This window comes from Brienomyrus brachyistius, chromosome 6 (genome assembly GCF_023856365.1).
Source record: "Brienomyrus brachyistius isolate T26 chromosome 6, BBRACH_0.4, whole genome shotgun sequence".
In the NCBI taxonomy this organism is placed as follows: Eukaryota; Metazoa; Chordata; class Actinopteri; order Osteoglossiformes; family Mormyridae; genus Brienomyrus; species Brienomyrus brachyistius.
The window spans coordinates 19,497,566-19,514,232 of NC_064538.1; the positions used below are offsets into that span (position 1 = coordinate 19,497,566).

Consider the following 16,667-nt stretch of genomic DNA (forward strand, 5'->3'; position numbering starts at 1 on the left):
ACTTTACAAAAATTAACCAAGTCAGCTGTCAGGTATAAAACCATTTCTTTGAATTCTTTAAAGCCAAGTAATTCTCAGGTCACACCTGGGAAATCAGACTCCAGCACCAAAAAAAAAGGGATTTATCTGTAATCTGAAAAGCAAAGCCCTGCTTGAGAACTCCTGAAATGACCCCCGAAGCTTGTCCTGGGAGGCGCCTCTGCCTGGCCGTGTGCGGTTTCTGCTACAGTCAGTTATCATTTACTTTCCCAAGCCGTAAGGCCGCCTAACAGACTCTCACTGTGTCAGCCCGGCCTCTATTTATTCAACTGTGAACACAGGCTGTGTACCACTGAATCGCAATTACTGCACTTTCATTTATTAATGTCCTTTCAAGTTGTTTTTGCACGTTGTATCTGCGAAGCTATTTGTTCTCATATCACTATAAAAGTATAGATTCAAGTCATTTTCTTGTAATACTTTGTGGCTTGGAGCTGGCATTGTAAGAGTTACATTTGTCATGCTTGTGTAAATAGATGTGAAATAACCAAATCAACCATTTTGATTAGATTTATCCTGACATTACTGACTCTCGAGTTATGTAGAACATAAATGTTTAATACAATTGAGGAATAAGACTCGGACACACAGCTCATACACACACAAACTGCACTATGTACCATGACCTCGATGGAGGACTTTACGTTTGCTTGCAAGTCGTAAACAACGTAACATAATTACACTACTGCTTGTGGTGAGCGAAGATGTTCCTGCATGCTCCTGGCTGTCGCAGACTCTAGGGAACTTCCAGTCTACTCTCCCCTCGCATCGGGCTAGCTAGCATTTTCTCAGGAATGGAGTCACTGGTGATAATTAAGCCATTTATTCGTCCAAATTGAATGCCAGAGTATTCAACCTGGAATTATGATGATGGATTATTTTAGGCTAAAGTTTCAACGTCAGGGAACGTGTTTTCTGCGGCGATGGGATACTCATGAAATTGCGGCCAGTAGTTTAGAGGAAATGACTTAAATGGAGCATTGGGTAGGTGTACTGTTGGACCAGAAACAGAGGATGACAGCTGGATATCATTGCTCACACAGCTAATGGATGTTTGATGGCAGCAATGCCCACTGAGAGATTCGACAGTGGCCATGACCAACTTTCCTTGAGGCCGCATTCATCTTATGCAGATGAATTGCCACCCTGCACACAGTGTCCGAGCTGGTTTCAGGCCTCAAATGCAGTGTGTGTGAACCACTGTTATGGTTCGTATTATCTCTGCTATAGTCCCCATTGCCAGTGACCACAGGAGTTGAAACACTCACAAGAGTTTATATGCCACTCTACTGGCCCTAAAGTGAAAGTCATCTAGCCTCTGACTGTTGCTGGACCTGCCCATCCTTTAGTGAAATTAAGATCAAACATGGTTGCAGTCGGTTTTCGAGTTGTATGTATTTATGATAATGTTGGTTCTTCTCATTTGGGTTCCTGAAATGAAACTTTTATTTAAAAAACGATATTATTATAATTATAACATAGAAATAGCATTGCACAGTCACTATGGGCTAATTGGGTTGCAACATTGCCTCTCTCCTCCACAGTTCTGGGTTCAAATCCCATCTCCGCTCTTTGGATTTTCTCTCCATCCAGGTTGTGCTAATTGGTGCCTCTTAATTGCCCCTAGTGTTTGGCTGAGCCTGTGAGAGTCTATCCCAGCTGTGTTCCATTTTCCTGGCTGGGATGAGCTTCAACCCCCCATAACCCTGACCAGAACAAGCAAGATGGATTGTATGTCATTGAGGGCCAGTTCAGATCCAGTAAATCCATCCATCTTTATACCACTTATCCAGTTCGTGGGAGGGTAGCCTGGATACTATTCGAGGCAGCCCAGGTCACTTGACAGGGGTTTGCCCTATCCTGACTGCAGGAGGAAACACACGCGGCACATATAGTGGAGGTGGGATTTGAACCCTCGACCCTACAGATCGGACAGCACTGGGTAACCCTTGAGCCACCTCTTTAACTAATAACTGCCCTTGCATCAATTGATGAAAACCTTAGAGTATCTCTTAAAGCAGTGTTTCTCAACGGGATTAGCCTGAGGAACACACATTTTTCTTTGGTCAAGTCATGACCCAAACATAAAAATTTTTAAGACCTTAATCTTTTCAACGTGCTAGAGGGATTGGTGGTAGCTGTTAAAAAACAAAACATTTAACTTTTTTTTTGTTTTTGACCACACACTGAAAATGGTATTGTGACCACTTTTGGGACGTGACCAGTTGTGAGACACGGTATTAATTTATCTTTAAAATTAGAGAGATCACTCATATTAGACAGTTATGAGTGACACCTAAAGGAGCAGTCGGGTATACATGCACACGAGTGCAGTGGATGGTTTGTACCAATCGTGGCTTGATTAATCTGCAGTGTTTCGCTGTGGTGATCCAGTTTGTGAGAGAGTGTGCGTGTTATTAATCCACAGTGTTGATCACTACCACCACCCGCTTCCTCTTCTAGCTGTCTGGTCCCTAGACCTCATCAAATGCCAGATCCCAGACTCAGAGCAGAAATGCAGTCTATCTACAATGGGCTGTCCGTAATGGTTGCGCCTTGTTGATAATGCAGGATCCAAGAACTCGTTGAGGAGGGCTGAGCAAAACCTTTGTACTTTTGACTATAAATGGCCTTTTTGTTGGAATCCCTGCAGTGCAGTATTCCTTTGTGTTGTTCCACGTTAACATTTAAAAAAAAATGCAGAGTGAGGTCACAGCTATAGAAATCAGAACATGTGACGTCTTCCTCAGGAAACTGTGACTCGTCGTATGGATTTGAAGAAAGGATTGTTCCTGAGTTTCTGGCCTTAGTAGACACCTGGTGCATTGTGTACTGAATTTGGTCATTTTGGATGCTGTCCCACTGTGCGTGTGTGTGTGTGTGTGTGTATATCAGACAGCCCAGGATTTTCCTGTCCCGATCGTTTGTAGGAGACATAAGGAAGCCCTGCTTTGTTCACGGTGAGTGAGTGGTGTGTTTTCGCTTTGAGTGCCTCTTGGGTGAATTTACATTGTTAATCCTGAAAAGAGACAAGTAAAATGTGATTTTTACGCATTACTAATAGTTAACAGGTTGCTCAAAACCTTTTAAAACACTAAACTTACACACTCTAATGGCCAACTCAATCATGGTTAGTCAATTTGTTAGCCAATTAAAACCAAAATACTAAAAATATAATCGGATTTCCCCACAGAAGAACACTTTAGGGCTTTCAGCTTCTCAATTAAATCAGGAGGACGCATTTGCTAACTATAGCATTGCTTCAGTAATGCAAAACCATCAAATTTTTATTTACATAAGGATGTATGTGGAAAGTAAATCCACAGTAAACTGGATAAATCTGTGCAGATGCTTATTTTTGCATTGCGCAGCATGACACAAAATGCTCATCTCTTAAAGAAGCATGAACCAATTACATATAACAGGTCTCAATACACATGAATCGAACAGGAATAATAATAAACTGCAAAACATTGTGAATGCTTTAGTTATAAAAAAAACTTTTCGGAGACATTTGACTTCTACATACATGGTGGCTTTTTAAATTTCATACATTGATACATACATACACACAGTGAATTGAGCTCAGGTTCTGTTGACAATCGTGGAATCTCTATTCTGCATTGAGTGTACAGTCATGGTTTCTCCTTGTATCCCCGTGTTCGGCCCCTATCTCTCGCTCTCCTGATTTTCTCACATAGGTTTTCAGCAGGGGTCTGTGAATCATTGTGTAATAAGCTGTTTCTTGAAATTTTATAAAATGTCTACAAAATTTATATAAATTCAAACCAGTAGTAAGGCAAACCACTGAGAATCACTGTAAAATACTCTTATGAAACGCGGTCGCTTGGTTGCCATCCATACTCTGTATTGTACAGGTGCCCCACGGGGACAATACAGACGACTGTAACACAAGCTGAAAATGCACTACGGTAATGAACACTCACAGACAATGCTATAATGAGGTGTTATGCAATATAATGTATCAATATTGCAATGTGTCCATTTTGTTAGTATTATTTGTATGTTCATGTAACCTCCACTGCTATATAGACACTGTGTCTGTTTTGCTTAATTCGTTTTGATTTGTATCTTGTACTTTTAAATGGCTGTATTAAAACAGGAAAAGAAACACTATCTGCAGTACACAGTGTTGACTAAGTTACCTGAATTGTATATACGCACCTTAGAAATGTATGAAGTAAAATAGAAACGTAATGCAAAAAAATGTAACTTTTTAAGTCTCAATATTGTTTATAGTTTTTGCATTGAAAGTGTCAAGACAAAGTAAATGAATTGGTTAATGGGGTCATTTATGTTTATTCATTTATAATTAAACTGATTAATATAGTTAGCCAATGTACTCTGGGCTTGTTTGTAAGGATGGACAGTCTAACATGACCCCATTCACAGAAGTTATGGCCAAATCCATAACACAGTTCTATAAGTCTAAAGAGAGAGCTTTGCTCTATCTCTGTATTAACCAAGGGGTCCCTGTCTGAAAAAGGCTGAAAACCCACGACGTACGAAATATCACAAAATTTAAGAAAAATAGTGGCCAAGGCTCAAACGGATAACCTGATTTATGTTCCGGTTTCATAACCATTTTTAGATTATTGTAATTGTCTGCTCACATGCTTAAATAAGACCACATTGGTATATCAGTCTATTTAAAATGCTGTTATTAGACTGTTAACCTGCTCAAGTAAGTGGTTTCATATTACCCTGATTTTATTTTCTCCTTATCAGCTCCCGGTAGAATTGATCAAGCCATGTGAATCATACACACACCTTAAAAGAATTTAGAACTTGGCGTATATATTTAGTCCTCACTGCAAAGCTCTGCATGATCAAACCCCTCAGTATAATTCGGATCATCTACCCGGACATACCACCAATCAGTCACTTAAGATGACCTAGGTGAGTTAACCTATTGTTTCTCATACTAGCCTAATGACACTTGGGGATCATGTCGTTCAGTCTGTTATGCCGAGATGGTGGAACAGTCTTCCTCCTGTTTAGTGGGCGGCTGACACTATCGACGCTTTCAGAAAACAGCTGAAGATGCATTTGTCTCGTCTAGCCTGTGAGTAGCCATGTGCTCTGTTTGTTGTTTCCAGTGTTTGCTGTTCATTGGACTATTCGTTCGTTCTTAATCTTCTGCTTGTATCTCTTTTAATGTTTTCCTGTTATGTCCAGTGATTTGTGTCACTGTCTGTGAAAAACACATTACAAATGATTTTTTTTACTTTTAAATATTCTACTCTATTTTCATGGGTGTTACAAAAAACCAAAAGAGAATTATATAATTCAGGAAGCTTGACTAATAGATTTTTTCACATTTGGGCTGAAACACCACCTTTCCTGAGACAGTGGATTTTGTTTAGAAATTTTTGCATGACATCAGATACTGTGTACACAGTCAACTTCGTAATGAGCAGGTTCTTCGAGGTCAGATCACACCTTTTCCCAAATAATATGTGATGATTGACCTTGGTTTACCTCTTGTGAGAGTGGGTTGACTTGACGAAATGGTTCACAGTTCCTGAATACCCCATAATTAATCGTAGTGTGGTATTTGCATCACGTTTACCTAGCAGATGCTTTTCTCCAAAGAGATGTACAACCAACTGAGAAAGTAGGGTCAACCAGTACCTGGAACAGTTAGAGATAAGGGTCTTGCTGAAGGCCCCAAAGGTGAAATTGCTCTGACGACCCTGGGATTTGAGCCAGTGACCTTCCCAACCTACACACTATGATTCCTAACCTGCAGAGCCAAACAATGCATCTCTGTCTTTGAGAGACCAGCTTAGTCGTACAGGATATTTCCTTGAATACCAGATCAAATCCAAACTCGTATGATTCCATCAGGCATCACTTGGCATCTGCTCTGCAGCCCCAATTAACCTCTAGCTCCAGAACCAGCTCATCCATCCCAGAGGCTGAGCTCCTGGAAACGATATCAGTGGATCAGATCATCACACCAGCTTCCTTCGCTGCCAGAATGAAAAACCCCACACCCACCAATTAGAACGGATTTATAAATATCTCCTTCAAAGTCCATGAAGAAGGGAGCCGAGAGTTTGTGGACAGTCAGGACAGGGGCTGTTTGGATGTTGAAGAGTAAATGCGTTCCAAGTCCTTGTTATCAGCGCACTGAGATCGCAGACAGGCAGCGGTACCGTATGAGTTGCCGCATGAGTTGCGAGATCGATGCTCTGATTAGGCTGCCAGCTTCAAGGTGTGAGAAGAAGTCTGATCTCTCGCTGCCATGACATTCATCTCCCCCCCTCCCCACCAAACCATCAGACTTTGGAGGATATAGAAATTACTCCATCAAATGAGAACTTACATTTTATCCAGCCTGTATTTCTGCACCCCTCTGATCCCAGAGAGTCTGCAGTCTGCCGCCTCCTCATATTTGTACCGATGCTTCTCTAGACGAGCCTGTGACTGCGAAGGCCAAGATATCAGGTCAGGGTTTCAAACATCAAGTACCTAATCTGTCAATCTTGTGTCCTGTGATCAACCTCAAAGTGCTGCCTTTTTGATTTTTTTTTTTTAGTACCACGGCTTGATGCCGTTGACAGAACGGATTTGTTCCCTCCTTTTCTGCTATCTTTCCTAGTCTCCTTGCTTATAATGAATTGGGGAATTAGGCACGCCTCCCCACTTTCATAAAATGCAGTCTTCTCCGTTAAGCATACTTTAGACTCCATTGCTTCCTTGGTTTTCACGTACACAACCTCTGGAGTGGTTGGGTCCAAGCTGGTGAACTCTAGTTCTATTTATCCAGAATGTGGCTGTGAAGCAGGAAGATAAGGGTCACAGAACCGCTGGGTCTGTACTCTCCTCTACATTCAGCTCCTCCTCCCCCTGTGTGCGTATTATTTGACCTCTGCGAGTTGGGGTGTTTTGTAGGTGTGGTTTGAGCCCCATTCTCAACTGCCCCCCCCCCCCCCCCCCCCCAGATAGCACTCCTAGTCTCTACAGACTTTGTATTTTTAACTATTGTAGTGCTGCATATATGGGAGCTGGCACATATGATGTCTGTTGTTTGGCAGTCTCTTAGCGTTATATGCCTGATATGAGCACAGTGAACTTCGGCCTTTGTTTCATATTAGGAGGAACGTATTCGTAATACATTATTTCTGCACCATGCACCTGCCTGCCGAAATGGATGAACAGTTCTGCAGCAGGTCTGAAATAGGGGAATTTCGCCATATGCCATGGGCCATAGGCAGTCAAAAGTGACACGCTCAGTCTCAAAAATCTGATTTATGAGGAGTGTAAAAAAAGATTCATTTTACATTTTCTCAGTTCTCTGGCTTGCCCCCCTTCCCTGTCTTACATCATCTCCCTTGCTCCTACGACCCCTCCCGCCACTTGTGATCTCAATATACGCAGCAGCTAGGGTTTGAAAAATGAACAGATTTTCACTTATTTTGTGCAGTAATTACATCGAGGACCTGAACGTTTTAACAGGTGTACGTATTGCACGTATTTACCCCTCTCTACAGAGACCCTGTAGTGTATGCACTCCAGAAGATGGGCGCAGGGACATTTTTATTACAGAACTCATTTAAACGCGATAGAGGGAAAGACGGATTTAAGGTTTTTGCCAGTAACTGTCGGTGTGATGAGACCGAACTGCCCGCCTGCCTGAAAATAGCTTCAGAGATTATTTGGGTGTAATCCAATTGCGCCTTGCATCGGCCCCCTCCCCGGTATTAGTTATAAGTGGTATCTTTCAAGAACCGCCAGCCAGTCGTATGGATGCAAAGAGATGTCTCATTTGTTCTAGTGATATAGCACTTTTATGGCTGAAAGTCACACCTGCACGACACAGAATATAACGTGCAGATAACCATACTACACAATAACGCAAAACTCGTCTAACGAAGACATTTTAATTTAATTCCGTGTCATGCAGCCTCCTTTCTAATCTGGCTGCCTCGAAGCACTTTATTAAAATAGCAGTGGCATTAAATATATCGCTTATTACGCGAAGCTGCAGTTGACGGTCACGTACGGTTCTTGTATGGTGGCACCCGCCAGTCTAAATGTGGCCGTCTGCTGAATGAAAGGCTCAAAGAGTAGCTGCTCTGGAAAGCGCGACCGTGATGAAAAGAGCTGGAGTGTGTGGAGGTGAGGGCTGAAGCCGCGGAGCCTCGGCCCGAGAGAGAACAGCAGAGGAGAATTTAAGGAGGAGACGGGGCAGTTTTTAAGGGACTAATGGCAAAACACAGGCGACATCCTGTTTGGGATTCACTGAACCCTCCCGGGAATGAGCGGTAGCTGTAATATCTGCAATTATTTTTAACCGTTTGGCTATCTATAATATTTTTGCAAGGAAGTTTAGTGCTTAAAAATGTACATATAGTTGTACGCACGGCTGCTGTTATTTGGCTTTAAATAGAGAAAGGGAGAGAAAGCTGTCGGGGCAACTAGTGAATCGAAAAACTACGCAAGTATTCTTTGTTAAAGGTCTGCATTAATTTGTGATACTCCTGAAGGTTTGCTGCCCCCCTCTGTCTGTATAGGAGCACTGCATTTAATCTTCTAAGCACGTTTCTCATTCTCTCGCGCTGAAGCTGAAGAATTTGTTCTGTGCTGATTGTTGTAAATCAGCCATGTAATGACCATTTCTGTGTCCATTAAAGTAGCCTCCTGGCTATTATGCTTTTAAATCGGGTATGCAAGTAACGCCAATAATATAAGGCAAATATACCAAATTGTATTAAAACTGGGGAAGTATGATATAAGATTTGTAACGCATGTTATGTACATAGAGGGTTTAGAAAGATGCATTTTTACATTTCAGCTTAGCTGTAATTGTAGACTATAACTGCCCTAAGAAACTGTACATTAAATATTTTATAATATGCACTTTGGTTATTTTTAAATTTTTCTCTACGTCCCACTGACACCTAAGGGTGGACAGTCTAACATGACACCATTGATGGTAGAAAGGCCCTCTGGGTAGCACTGACGCCTCACGCCCCCATTTTTGTGGCTTCACAAGCCACCCTCTTTCCTTGCAGGTTTTCCCCATGTCGTGTGGTTTTTCTGCAGGCACACTGCTTTCCTTCTGCAGTCCAAAGTCATGCAGTCTCTCACTGCAGTCTCTCACTGCAGTCTCTCACTGCATGACTCGCTGGCGTCTCCAGACTGTCCATAGTCAACGTGCTCTATAATAGACTGGCATCCAGTCCGCCGTGTACCCCTGCCTTTTGCCCTGTGCAGTCTTGCTAAGGATAAGCAATTGGAAGATGGATGGATGGTTCTGAAGATCTCCATGTGTTTAATATCCTGGAGTTCTTATGAAATAGAGCACCTTGTGAAGGCAGGCAATAACATCCATTAAATTGCTAGTTCATCCTTATCTATGTGCTCCAAACCATAATTTTCTACTAACGTCCTGTTCATTTCACATTTAAGAAATGGTCTAAAGCAAGTGGTTCTCAACCTTTTTTTGAACCGCAGCCAATTTCTTACCATGCCTGCTCAGTCGCGACCCTATATCCAGTATAGGTCTAAATTAACGCTACGATCAAGCGTGCAGTGCCCTGTGCAATTTACGCCAATCAATGCCTATCGCACAAATCTGATTGGATGTGCCAGTGAATTTTAAATTAAGCATCTGTGGTTTTGTTTCTTGGATTGGTTGAGTGTTCACTTGTTTTGCGCTAAGCAGTTGCAGAACCAAGACCTCTTTATATAGGTGAATTCTAGGATTGGGGCTGGGAAATCTGGTCGTGGATCAGTGTAGCAGCTTGCTGGTTTTAAAGTGCTTACATTTCCAACTCTGCCTCACTACCCTTTCATAACTTGCCATCACCCAAGCCTAGGTTGCAACCCAGCGTTGAGAATCGCTGGTCTAAAGCAGAATTGCACCTGGCTTGTGAATAAAGGCTTCAGACGCCTTTCAAAGCCACGTAGGGGTGACACTTCGTTGGGCTAATGTCAGATGTCCTTGCAGGTCACTCGCAGCCATACCCAGGGAGTAACGTCGAGGTCACTAGAGGTGGGCGGGTAGTTCTGCCGGCCTCCTATACGCCCACATCGGACATCAAGAATTACATTTTTTTATGGAACTTCAACATCACAAAGCAGGTGGGTGGCCGGCTGGCTTTGGTGTCATTTCTTGAATACGGGGGTCTCCTTTCAGTTGGGCCTGTCTCATTTGACCCCCCGCTGCAGGCTTTTCCGTAGGGTACTGGGCAGATTTTCCAGACAAAATCATGTAAAGTGAATCCATTGAGTGAATCGAGGAAAACACCTTTCCCCTGAACTGCTGCTTTCCCAGCACATCATGAAACAGTGAGAACATTATCAGTTTCTCCTCTTGGGTCCTCTGATCTGTAACTGCCGCTGTCTTTATCAGCAAAGGCACTGTGTCAGTGTGTGGAACCTGACCCCTAGAAACTAGATTCTGACAGCCTGAGCGATACTGTGATTACTATCAGCGTAATTACAATTGTTCTGTGAAGCAGAACGGCGATAATCTGACTAGTACTTCGAAAGAGGCCACACATGTTGCAATAAGAATTGGCAATAACATTTTGGCTTAATTGTCTTTTTTGCTGTGCAGTGGACGCATGTGCGATGTGGATATTAACACTGCACATCGTGCATCTCCCGTGTACTGCGCATACTGTTACAGCTGAGTCTCTCTCTCTCTCCAGGTCATCACATACACCAGCGCTGGGGTTGGCGAGGTAGACGCCCAATTCTTCAATCGTGTGGAATTCTTTCACAAAATGCCCTCCACCGACATCTCCATAGTCATCAACAACACGCAGGAGGCCGACTCGGGCCAGTACACCTGGCAGGTGGTTGTCCCGAGAGGTATCGGTTATAGTGGGGAAGTCAAGCTCACAGTCAACAGTAAGTGTGGCTATGAATGAATGAATGAATGAATGAATGAATAAATACCCTTTCGAAGAGCAAATTTCCAAGACTCATTTAGTTGTTTCCGGTTTTTCAGATGAGACCGTAAATGAGCTAAAGTCAGTCTTTCTCATCGTATATTACAGTATCGGGAACCATAACTTGCTCAATCCTCATGTAATCTAGTGAAATTTTCTCAGAAACCTATCCTGCTGCCTGAGTGAGTTTTGGAAATTTGCCCTCCGGTCGGAAAACCTACACTGGCCAGTTGCTGCTGTGTAAACACTGTCAGTTAATGGCATCATTCTGCCTCCTTGCCTCTCCCCCCCCCCCCCCAGTCCCCCCCTCCATACCTGTGTGTAGCATGACTGGGCAGCCCGTGTTGATGGGAAACATCACGCTGAACTGCAATTCTGCAGAAGGGAAGCCGGCACCCCTGTACCGCTGGAACAAGAGCTCCCCGAACAGCATGCTGTTCTTCCCACCCATACTGAGTGAGTGTCCCTGCCGATCGCCCCCCTCCATATGGCTACACGCCTGTTTTGCTCCCTCTCGCTCCCCATCCATTTTCTAATTTAGAAAAACCATGCAGTGAAATGGAATGACAGCAGCCTTGTGGGATAAATGTGGTGGCATTGGAATGTGAAATGATGCTTTAATAATAATGACACTTCATGGATCCCGGTGCCATCTACACAAGTATGAGTACAAGTACATTATAATGCTGCTTTTCATATATCTCATCTTGCTCTCTATTGAGATTCTAACACACAGACACACATGCATAGAGTTGAGAGCGACGCTTGGGGTCCAAGGGGAGGGTCAGTCATTGATCCAGTGCCCCTGGAACACCTCGGGGGGGGGGGGGGGGGTAAGGACTGGTGGCCTTCCGGACCCAGACACTGAGCTACTTACTACCCCCAAAAAACATTAGGAGTGCATTGAAATTAGGTTTTATTTGCTATTTGATCTTGACGAATGGAACCCATTCATATTTGGTATAGGTTTTTTTTTTTACTTTATAAGGTATTTCAAAATATGTTTAAAGTAGACATGTATAAGAAGGAAGGTGCTGAGACCTTGTCTGGTGACGGAAACTATCCTGCACTCCTGTCACATGTCAGTAAGATCATACTGAAGATCCTTCAGTGTAGCTTAAAGCCCTGGATAGAATGATGTCACCTGCAAGCTGGGTCCAGGAAAGACTGCAGACAATTGAAAATGAAAGGACGGGGGATGCCAGAATTAAGGCGTTAAAGTCTTCAGTCGCGTTGATCATGTTGTACTAATAATTCAACGTTTCTATTAGAGACTAAAGCTTTAAATCGCAGCCGTATTTAAGCTCCTGTTTCATTGATTTCAAATAAAACCCCATGTGAAGTATAACATGCACCCCCCCCCCCCCAATCCCGTGGGGTCTGATGGACCTGGACATTGGTGGGAGGGGGGCACACATGCAATGGTCAAATTGTGAAAGGATGCAGTTTAAGAAAGATTTTCACACAGTTTTAAAATTATGAAGATTTCCATCATTTAAAATACTAATACTGTTTAGGGTGCAGTTTCACATTAACCATAACTAGGAAAAAAAAAAGAATGGACCTATATAATTTTATCTACAATCTCCATTACGTATCCCTTTGTGGGACAGTGGACTAAGCCTCTGTGCCTGTGATTGGAAGGTCGCAGGTTCAAGCCCAGCCTCGACACATCTGCAGGTCCTTGAGCAAGGCCCTTAACCCCCGGCTCCCTGGGTGGCTGCCCTTCACAGCCAGCTTGTTCTTACCTACAGAGAGAAAGTTGAGGGAGGCATAAAGGGAATTTCCCCCCAGGGGTCAGTAATAATTATTATTATTACTATTTCATCTTCACACTCTTGATGTGCAGCACATTGGCCTCGGCAATGCATGGATTTATAATGAGAGATAAGAGACGTGCTCTTAATTTGTCAGAACTGTTTCATCTGTATCGGGACAGAAACATATTAAATAGCAAAAAGTAAGGGAGGGGGGGTCTGCCGATACTGGGGGGGGGGCTTCCCCCCTGTATCCAATGCCTCTGCACTTTCTTATCCTTCTGTCTCAGCACTGTCCACTTTCAATCAGCTCTTACTGTGGCAATCAGTGTAGCTTTGGATCGGAGGCAGCAGATGGTATCCTCACAGGACAGGCCAACCGGAGGCCGTGCCAGTATTTCCACATTCTGGATCATATTGGCTGCAAATGGCTCCTGGAATCTCCATTTTGCCAAAATTTTGGGTTTTGAGATGAACGTATTTGGGGTCATAATGACATCTGGAAGGTTTTTTGTGTTACTATATGCGTGTGTGTTTTCACTGACCGATGCAACTTATTTGTCTTTGCCTGATCATTTGCACCTTCAAGCAGGTTTGTTTCTATGCCTTTTCATTCTGAGGTTCTCTGCATTTTGGCCAATCAGGACTCTCTTCTTTCTTGATTATTCTAATGGGTTTAGAAATGGATCTTGTGCTGCTTTGGTTGTGCACAGATTTTTAAAATGGCTTTATCAATTGAAAGACTTTTTTTTAACACGCATTTAAGTAAATCATTTCAGTGAAGTAGCCTATTTCAGTGATCTCTGCTAGCTTAAAAAGCATTTGGAGTGCATTGAAGTAGGAAATAATAGCACATGTTATTTGCCTTCCATTTTAAGTTCTGTACTCAAAGGATTCTCTGGTGCTTTGATGAATGACAAGGCTTAACATTTGGAGCATGACTGTGCTCAGATGGGACAAGCCGTGTCTGCATCATCGACAAGCAGGAAGACTTATTGGCTTGGCTGGTCACGGCTCATGCTGTAGTACTCTGGGGATAGGCAGCCTAGGTTATCAGACAATCATGTGACTGTCATGTGACCCCCCTCCTCCTCATACTTCCTTGTTTTCTTACAGGTCAGCAGCTGGGCACACTGAAGCTAACCAACCTCACCAGCAACATGTCAGGAAAGTACACCTGCCAGGCTAGCAATGTTGCAGGCGCTGGGGTGTGCTACATCGAGCTTGAGGTCTCCACCGGTGCGTGTTTACATGCCAGGGACTGTACAGTCTGTCATATAGAAATCTGATTGGACTGTGTCCTGTACCGTGTGTAGTTCTGATCTGGCATGTCATTTTCCACGTGCAGTGTCCAACGCAGGGGTGATCGCAGGGGCCACGATAGGTGCCTTGTTGGGCCTGGTGGCGATTGTCTTTTTCGTCTATTTCATCCTGAAAAGGAAGAAGGAGTCCGAGGACGACATAGCCAATGACATCAAGTGAGATTGCATGTAGTGCCTCCCGCAAAGGCTGAAGTGTTGCCTGCCTGGTTTGTTTGGGTTTGCCTGCCTGACTCTCTGTGGATGTGGGAGAGAGTTGGGATTGAGACAGTATTCAAAACCCTAGTTGTTGCCATCATGACTATGGAATGTTGCAGTGGATATACTGACATTAACTGTTTTATCTCCCCGCACCTCCAAAACTCTTCTGTCCATTGTAGGGAGGACGCCCAGGCACCCAAGCGCATCTCGTGGGCTAAGAGCGGTACAGGCTCGGACTTCTCCAAGAACGGCACGCTGTCCTCCATCACCGCCAGCCCCATTCCGCGGGACCACCTCCACATCCAGAGCTACCCGGTCCCTGACACTGCCTCCATCATCACCACCACGGGCAGTATGGCAGGCTACAGGCTGCGCCCAGGAGAAGTCAACCCCCATCTGCATGCCGGGCCTGGGTACAACGGCAGCTTTCCCCGGGCTGCTACTGCGCCACACACCAGTAACGGGAACTCCTTGCAAAGACCTGAGCCCACCCGAGCTCCACGCCCATCTCCAACAGCTGCCATTCCCACCGGTTCCCTGGTTCCGCCCATTTCCACTGGAGTGACAAGTTCTAATATCACCCGCATGGGAGGAGTGCCCGTCATGGTTCCTGCGCAGAACCAAGCGGGGTCCTTGGTGTAGCACCGGCCCAGATTCAACGGTCTGCTGGACACCCTCAGCAAGCCGGACTAAAGATTTCTGAAGGGGAAGTTACTACTGGAGGCGGCAAATAATGAAGACAATGATGTTAGGGGAAAAAAAGACAAGTTAAGGCCAGTCAAAATACTGCCAAAGTGTGGTATGATGTAACTTCATGAAAGTGTATACAGTACATATGCAGTTTTTTGATTTGACTTTTCTACCGAAGATGTATAAAAATAGTAGATATGTTTAACACTGCACTGAAGTAGCACAAAGCGTTCTTTTTAAAAAAAAAACACTTAATGACTCGCGCTTTCTAAAGATATACATAAACTACATTGGAATAGGTGACAAATATCTTTGTAAGCAAAAGGTTGCCGGCTTAAGTTTTTGTGCCCTTGAGCGAGATGGTTAGCCTGAAGTGATCTACAGCATCCAGAAGTATGATTTAGTCGAGTTAAATTAAAATTGCAAACCATCTGTACCAGGATAGCAAGACTAGGCTTAGTTTTGTAAGTGAAATGTTTTCCTGCTGATATGACAGCTGTGTATTTGTTGATGAAGACCTAAGAAAACGATACCTGTTAAAGACCGTGTCGCTTTAAGTGTCGTGAGACATGGCTGACGCTGTGGTGCGGTGGAGAACGATAGCTTTAGGTATGGAGACGTTCTTCCCCTAGGTGGCGCTTAAGCCAAGATTTGTTTCTGCGCTTGAGATTATTGAGACTGAAATATATTTGCCTGCCTTTGGCCTAGTTTTGTTACAAACCAAGTCGCTTATAAATCATTTAACTCATGCCTGTGCTAAAGTCGTAAGAAACCGATCGAACGACTTGCTCTTTTAATGTTATGGGTTTCAGACAGAACCCAACCAAATACCTTTGTTTGCCTTTAGTGTTAAATATTTTTCAAATGCAAATGCGCCTTTTATGTGCAGTGTTCTGTTCATTGAAATAACGTGATGCTTTGTTTTTGATATTATAGTATTTTCAGTACTAACATTTTTTATGTATTTTTTTTTCCGCGATGCGTATTTTCCCTGTTATGTTTAATGTGAAAGATGGGAATTATTCCGTTGAACCACCTTACCAGCGTTGGTGTTTATACTGTAGATGTTTGAAATAAAGACTGCTATGTAACCCGTCGTTTCCCCTCCACAAACACTGCAAAGCTAATTGTGCAACCCCCCACCCCCGTAATATTCTTATTAATCTACGGCTGTGAGTCGGACGGGGATGTCCAGTGCTACGTTTTCGTTTTATTTGTTGTATCTGCAAAATAACCCAAGTAAATATTAGATGCTTTTTCGTAACGGACTTCATGCCAAAAAAAGAGCATTGGTCGCCGAGACGTAATCGAAAATTAACGACCACTCCCATACTAAATGCATTTATGTGTTATTTCTATTACTTTTTATTTACTGCCAATTTCAATGGGAAATAATTATAGCTTAAGCAATCTGGAGTAAAGACACATCCGTTTCATATATAAAATAAATGTGTAATGAGGTAGAATAATATATTACCGTATTTACAACAATTGTAAGGAATATGGCTTATGTATTACATAAACCATATAGTAAGTATAGTGTTAATAAGAAAATGATGCTCAAGTGCAGTAATTGACATGTTTTTATGTGTATTGAGCTTCTGTCTTGTGGATTTTATAAAATAAAACAGAAAATGCTCAAAATGCGTTGCGATATTTTATGCATTCGGAATATTTTCTTTATAAACAGAATTTAACAAAACCAATATTTTCCACAAGGTTGTATAATA

The 16,667-nt window shown here is 43.1% G+C and overlaps 2 protein-coding genes across 2 annotated transcripts in view; both read left to right on the plus strand.

Annotated features, from left to right (window-relative positions):
• Positions 1-16,583, plus strand: part of esama (endothelial cell adhesion molecule a) — a 40,169-nt gene extending 23,586 nt beyond the window's left edge. Inside the window, exons 2-7 of the mRNA XM_049017728.1 lie at positions 10,022-10,155; positions 10,728-10,929; positions 11,271-11,426; positions 13,844-13,966; positions 14,076-14,205; positions 14,427-16,583. Coding sequence (XP_048873685.1) covers positions 10,022-10,155; positions 10,728-10,929; positions 11,271-11,426; positions 13,844-13,966; positions 14,076-14,205; positions 14,427-14,889 — 1,208 coding nt within the window. The 3' untranslated portion in view covers positions 14,890-16,583. The remainder of the gene's footprint in view (positions 1-10,021; positions 10,156-10,727; positions 10,930-11,270; positions 11,427-13,843; positions 13,967-14,075; positions 14,206-14,426) is intronic.
• The window catches only part of mmp9 (matrix metallopeptidase 9), a 278,561-nt gene that overhangs the window by 209,118 nt on the left and 52,776 nt on the right, over positions 1-16,667 (plus strand). The window lies entirely within an intron of this gene.